This window comes from Neofelis nebulosa, chromosome 5 (assembly GCF_028018385.1).
Source record: "Neofelis nebulosa isolate mNeoNeb1 chromosome 5, mNeoNeb1.pri, whole genome shotgun sequence".
Lineage (NCBI taxonomy): Eukaryota > Metazoa > Chordata > Mammalia > Carnivora > Felidae > Neofelis > Neofelis nebulosa.
The window spans coordinates 145,055,424-145,062,388 of NC_080786.1; the positions used below are offsets into that span (position 1 = coordinate 145,055,424).

The 6,965-nt window shown below is 36.8% G+C and overlaps 1 protein-coding gene across 1 annotated transcript; it reads right to left on the minus strand.

Annotated features, from left to right (window-relative positions):
• Positions 1-2,992: 2,992 nt before the first annotated feature.
• LOC131511481 (keratin-associated protein 19-4-like) lies at positions 2,993-3,430 on the minus strand. Its single transcript, XM_058729128.1, has one exon. The coding sequence runs from the start codon at positions 3,398-3,400 to the stop codon at positions 3,209-3,211; it is 192 nt and encodes a 63-aa protein (XP_058585111.1). The 5' UTR covers positions 3,401-3,430; the 3' UTR covers positions 2,993-3,208.
• Positions 3,431-6,965: the final 3,535 nt, after the last annotated feature.

Here is a 6,965-nt window from a genome sequence, read left to right on the forward strand (position 1 = left end):
TCTTCCAGAAATAGGAAAGTATAATGTTGATAGGACACAATATTTAGTTTGTTATTTCTAAGAATAGACATTTGAAAAGAGCCTAAAGTAGGCTTTTGTCCAAGAGCAGAAAGATATAGAGGAAAGTATACATAATCTTGAAAAGCTGAACTCTCTTTGGCAATGAAAACAGAGAAAGATCTTGATTTGCATAGTTAATTTGAGTAGATAGTAAAAAAAATCACAAACCAGTTCTCTGAAATCAATTATGAGCTGCCTTGGGCTAATGTCTCCATGTTTGTTTATGAGGCTGTTTGGCTGTACATATTTATGAGAGGATATAAATTAAAACCGCAAGCTCCCTAATGGGCAGTTATAAATGACCTTCTAATTGTCAATTGAAGCACATTCCATTCAAAATCCAAATCATTGTCTTCTCTTCTCAAACCTCTCAGTTACAGAAAGAGAAGCTTATAATTGTCGAAAGGATTTTAAGACTGCAGTCAAAACTCTAATGTTGAATCATCTGTTAGTTTATATCATTGAAATAAAGTAATATGAAGCACAAAATATTGATTGATGCTTTGGGTTGAACTGTGCCCTCACAAAAGATATACTGAGCACCTAACCTTCCCACCCACATGGATGTGAGTCATGTGGCTTTAGTCGGAAATCAAGTCTTTTAGGGCACCTGGGTGGTTCCGCCAGTTAAGCGTCCAACTCTTGATTTTGGCTCAGGTCATAATCTTACAATTCATGAGTTCAAGCCCCACATCAGACTGGGTGCTGAACATGGAGCCTGCCTGGGATTCTCTCTCTTTCCGTCTCTCTCTGCCCCTCCCCTGCTTGCTCTTTCTCTCTCAAAATAAAGAAGTAACCTTATAAATAAATAAATAGGGTCTTTTAAATGTAATCAAGCTGACATGAGGTCAACATGACATCTTTAGGGTGGGTTGATTATTAATCATGTTGATTATTCAACATGACTGGTGTCCATTTAAAAGGGAAATTTTGGACACAGAGCCAGACACTCATAGAGCCAACAGGACATAGTGACACTGAAGGGACATACAGTGTGACAATGACTGCAGAGATTGGAGTTCTGCTCCTCCTGGAGCAGCAAGCCAAGGAATACCAGATTACCGACCTACCACCAGAAGCAAGAAAGAGGCAAGGGAGGATTCTCCTACAGTTTTCAGGTGTATAACCTTGCTGACACCTTGAGTTTGGACTTCTAGGCTCCAGAACTGTGAGATAATAAACTTCTCTTATTGGGGTGCCTAGGTGGCTCAGTCACTTAAGCTTCCGACTCTTGATTTCTGCTCGGCTCATGATTTCCCGGTTCATGGGTTTGAGCCCCACATCAGGCTCTGTCCACACTGGCAATGGGGACCCTGCTTGGGATTCTCTCTCTCTCCCTCTTTTTCTGCCCCTGCCCCACTCGTTCTCACCCTAAAATAAATAAACTTTTAAATAAATAAATAAATAAATAAATAAATAAATTTCCCTTTCTCTTTTTTTTTTAACGTTTATTTATTTTTGAGACAGAGAGAGAGACAGAGCATGAACAGGGGAGGAGCAGAGAGAGAGGGAAATACAAAATCCAAAACAGGCTCCAGGCTCTGAGCGGTCAGCACAGAGCCCAACACGGGGCTCGAACTCACGGACCGTGAGATCATGACCTGAGCCGAAGTCGGACACTTGACCGACCGAGCCACCCAGGCACCCTGCCTTTCTCTTGTTTTAAGCATCTAGTTGGTGGTGCCTTCTTACAGCAGCCCTAGGAAATTAATACAATCACCTACTGTCTTGTACACCATGATATAGACTTATTTGTTTACATGTCTATGCATGTAGCAGAGGGTAGGCTTATCTTACAACAGTTCTTGAAAGTAAAAATTATTGTCAGATGTACCTGATTAAAAATGGATCAATGAAGTTAAGAAATTTACTTTATGTCATACAGTTATTAGTGAGGAAGGTATACAATCCCAGCCTCTTTGTCTCCAAATTCCACATTTTCCAACTATTCTAAATACTCCTTAGAGTTGTTTGAAGATTTAAAAAGCTTTTCACACTTTAATTGTTAAGTTTTGGAGTATTGGGAAAATTAAATGATTATATATTGATTATATATATATATATATATGTACGTGTATGTATATATATATATATATATATATATATGACATGTTGCAAAATATCTGGCACACAGTAGGGCAGAAATTTTAATTACCTTCCTCTTTTCTCACTAATTAGTTCCATTTATTTAACAAATATTTTTTGAGCTCATGTTATGTGCTAGGCACCTGTTCATTCCTAGAAACCTGTTCATTCCAGGTTAAGATGCAAAGCAGCTTAGCCTCAAAGTTCTTGCAAAGGTTTTCCCTTCAGTCTTTGGTTTTTCTTTAGTTCAATAACCCTTCAACTAACTACATGTAAATCTCTAGGGAAATAAAGACGAACAGTCTCTCTCATTGTTCTCCTTCTCCTATTATGGCTTATGAGAAAGAAGGAATGAAAAAAAAAAAACAGTCACATATGATGAACCGTCTGGGACAATCTTTTTCAAATCTGTGTTCTCCTTTCTTGCTGAATCCAAAATTACTTCAACTTCCCTTGCTATCCTTCCCTTGTCTGGTAATTAAAAGCTTTCTGGTTGGCTCTGCAAAGAAATGTCCAACTTCCAAGCATCACTATGAAAAAATATATATTTGTTTCCCCACAGGATGATTTATGTTATAAAATAGGGAGAAATGTCTAAAGAAAGCAGAGAAAAACTGAACTTTTAAACCTGAAGTCAAAAGAAGAGATTATGCTTTGAACAAAAATATAGTACAAAGTCCTCTGAAAAGTTGATCCCTGAAAGAATATTCCTAAAGCAGAATAATCGGTCCATTTGGTAACTTCAAAATTGGCAAACATCAATACGAGATCATGTAGAAGAAATTATGCCCAGTTTGTCATCCAAAGAAATAGCTTTACTGAAAATTGAACACAGAGATGCCACAGGCAACCCAGTCTGTAAAATTCCCAGTCAATTCATGGAATGATGACTGTTGTTGATTAATTTCAGGACTCCAGTGTGAGTTTTGATCGTCTTCACTGTACACGTGGCCAGATGGCCAGAGCAGCATCTGGAATCCGATGGAAATACAGAGACATGAAAGAATTAGCAGTAGGGTGATTGTAGGGTTCTAAAGTCCCAAAACACCAGTCTTTTTCCTTTTCAATAAAAGCTGGAGAATCCATATCCTCCATAGCATGATGGGCGGCACCAGCCATATCTGTGGCCTCCCCAGCCACACCCTAGGCCACTAAAGCCACCACAACCACAGCCACAGCCTAGGCCATAGCCATAACCCAGGCCTCCACATCTATAGCCCAGGCCACCATAGTCATTGCCATAGTAGTATCTCATAGTGTCAGGAGCTGGGGTTTCTGTTTGGTAATTGGGTGTGTTTCCCAAGTATGAATGTTGCCATCTGCCCAGGGACTCTTATACCTCCAAAATAGGTGTGGCAATAAAAACAAACTTGCATAATCATCATTCCATGGCCTGAGTAACATGAAAAACAGACTCATTAATTTCTTTGTTTTCTAATTTAAGACAGTTTTCACAGATTCCAATGAAATACTCCCTATGTTGACAATGATTGTGGTACCTTCAAAGACCATGCATGAGATATGACCGTCATCCATAAAATCCTCTAGCCAGACATCATAGCGTCTCATTTCTGTTCAAAATAATGGACACATTCTTTACTGATTGAAGCCAATATCATGGGAAATTATAGCTAATTTTCCAGTAAGACTGAAAAAATATTGATGATCCTTATTCAAAATCCCCAAATATGCCATTTATTCACTCTATTCTAATCAAGGTCTTAAGCACTCTATTCCATTAAGATCTTGAACAATTTATTTTTTTTCTCACAAAAATTGAGTTGCTTAAAAGTTTGGCTGTCATGAATTTTCTATCCTTTTTGTAAAATAAGCTGTGGGATCTTTTTTCACAATTCACTCATCAAATAATTCCCAAAGACCTGTCAGTGAATTTAGCTTGAATGTCCATTCATTTTACCTGACTGGCTGGAGTCACGTGAGAATTCAACACAATTTTTTCATTTTGCACTCGATCCTGAATTTCCAAAATCATCAGCAAAGAAAAAAGATTAAAAAACAAAACAAAACAAAAAACGCTCCCCAACTCAGGACTCTTGTTTTGATTCTTTAGGAAAATGTAACAGGAATGCTTTGTCCCTTTACCACTGTGTGCTACTTATGTAGAACATGTTGGATTTATTTGAGTCAAAAAAAAAAAAAAAAAGAAAGAAAGAAATCAATGAAGATTCAATGTCTTTAGGAATAGATTTCCTCTGTTAGTTGTCTCCAGATAGGACCACAGCTCCAAGATTTATTTTATAATAAAAGCATCTACAAGACAAGCAGCTAAATTATTCAATGGATATTAATCATTAGCACTAAAAAGATAACACAAAACAACACTGTCATTGCTGATGGGTCAACAGGAATCATTTTTACATTCAAACCACTAACTGTGAATTTAAATTATGCACCAATTATTTCATAAATGAAATAAATATTCATTATTCCTTAAAGGGTATTCCTTAAAGTGTCAGTATCAGAAAGCTTCATATATCTAAGATATCTGTGAGCAAGTCCTCAAGCAACTTCAACCTTTGAACCTCTAATGTGAAAAGTCCTAAAAAGACACCAATTATATTATTTCCCGCAGGAACTTTTAGACATAGGATTAACTTAAGGTGAAATACATGTATGATAAAAAGCTAATCTCTTTGACCTACCAGGAAATCGAAAGATCAGGATTTGCATTGTTAAAGGAAACACAATTTCATTTGAAAGTTATACTCAGTACATTTGGATTTTTTGTTGGTTTGCTTTTTTTTTTAATAGTTACATATTTTTTCTGAATAAGCTACAGCAAAAAGACTCTTGTAAAATGATTTATTTACATGCAATTAGCAATTTGAACTTTCACATACGTATCTTCCTCTGGTCCTATTGACAACTCTGAACTTTTGCTGGAAAATGTTGCTTTCTTCATTTTATGTGTACTTTGCATTCAGAAGTGAGTTAGGCAATTTTGTGACTATTTTTGAAAGGCTAGGAGATTTTCACGAAGTTATATATAAGCAAATAAATGAGACGTTAGCGTGACTCCTATCACTTTACTCCTACTTCAGTTCATCTGGAAGAAACGTATCAAAGATGAACTTTTAAGAATCAAAATATAATAGTTAAAATACAATTTTGTTTCTAAAGAGGATTTGGAAATCTATTGCCAATGCCTTGCCCAATTTCAGCTGGTACTTTAATTCTGTCATTGGAGGTCCCAGTCAGTCCTAATCAATAACCTCTTTGGATCAAAAAATTCTATTAAATTGATGTGTTTTCTTCTGACCAATATTCGTTGAGCATCTGTCTGTATTGGGCAATGTATCAATGCAAGGGAAACAGACAGAACCTGACCTCAAAGTCGGTACAATGAGAGAGATACTATTTGTTCTTACCACAAATTCACAGCCACTAACACTGATGGGCACTAACAAGCCTGATCCCAGTTCTCCATTCCAGCAAATAAGCATGGGATGACTCATTTTAGACCCATCTTAATTTTCTCAATGGAAAAGGGACTATTTTATTTCACAACAGTTTTACACACTGAACCGGTATGGGCATAGTTCATTTTATTGTGCTTCACTCTATTGAACTTACACAGATAACTGCATTTTTTTACAAATTGAAGGATTGTGGTAACCCTGCGTCCAGCAATTTATCAGAGCCATTTTTCCAACAGAAATTATTTGCCTCGTGTCTCCCTGTCACATTTGAGAATTCTTGAGCATTTCAAATTCTTTTCATCATTATTATATTTGTTATGGTCATCTGTGATCAGCGATTATGATCCACGGAAAGCTCAGATGATGGTTGGCATTTTCGAGCAATAAAGTATTTTTTAATTAAGGTATGTATTTTTTAAGACATGATACAATTGTTGGGGCGCCTGGGTGGCGCAGTCGGTTAAGCGTCCGACTTCAGCCAGGTCAAGATCTCGCGTTCCGTGAGTTCGAGCCCCGCGTCAGGCTCTGGGCTGATGGCTCAGAGCCTGGAGCCTGTTTCTGATTCTGTGTCTCCCTCTCTCTCTGCCCCTCCCCCGTTCATGCTCTGTCTCTCTCTGTCCCAAAAATAAATAAAAAAAAAAAAAAACAAATGTTGAAAGACATGATACAATTGCACTTAATAGACTACAGTATTATGTAAACATAACACTTATATGGGAAACCAAAAAACTCCTGTGACTTACTTGGTTGCCACATTTGCTTTTCGCAGTGGTCTGGAACCAAACCACAATATCTCCAAGGTATGTCTGTAATTAAAATAAAAGAAAAAAAACACAGCTTACATTCTTCAGCATCTAAAGTTTTAGAGAGGGGCTTATTTATTTTCTTCAAGGTAATTTCCTTATCTTTGTACTTGAAAAAATAATAACTCGCTGTAACAGGAAATCTGCTTGATAAATGATGAATTTTTTTGTCAGTTTTATTTTCAGTCCTATAAACTAAAAATTTTAAGACTAAATGATTTGCAAATTTCCTGGAACCGTTTCCCCAGCAAGGGTGTGTATGTTAAAATTAAAAACCAGGCCGATGCCTCTAAGAAGGTTATCAAATGACCATAATGTAGGAAAACACAGCTAAACAATAAAAAATAAGATATAAACCAAACAGTTCCATTCCCATCATTCGCAAGAACTTGTTTGAAATAAACACAACATGAACTATCCAGAGGAACATGGTGTAATTTCAGTTTGTTATTTCATCTTTTGATGTAATTGTCATGTCAGCTCTCGCCCAGATCAGATCTTCCAAGTGCATAGAATTATTGTACTGATTTCTAGATGATATGGTCTGAAGAGTGCAAAGCATCCAAAAGCTACCACA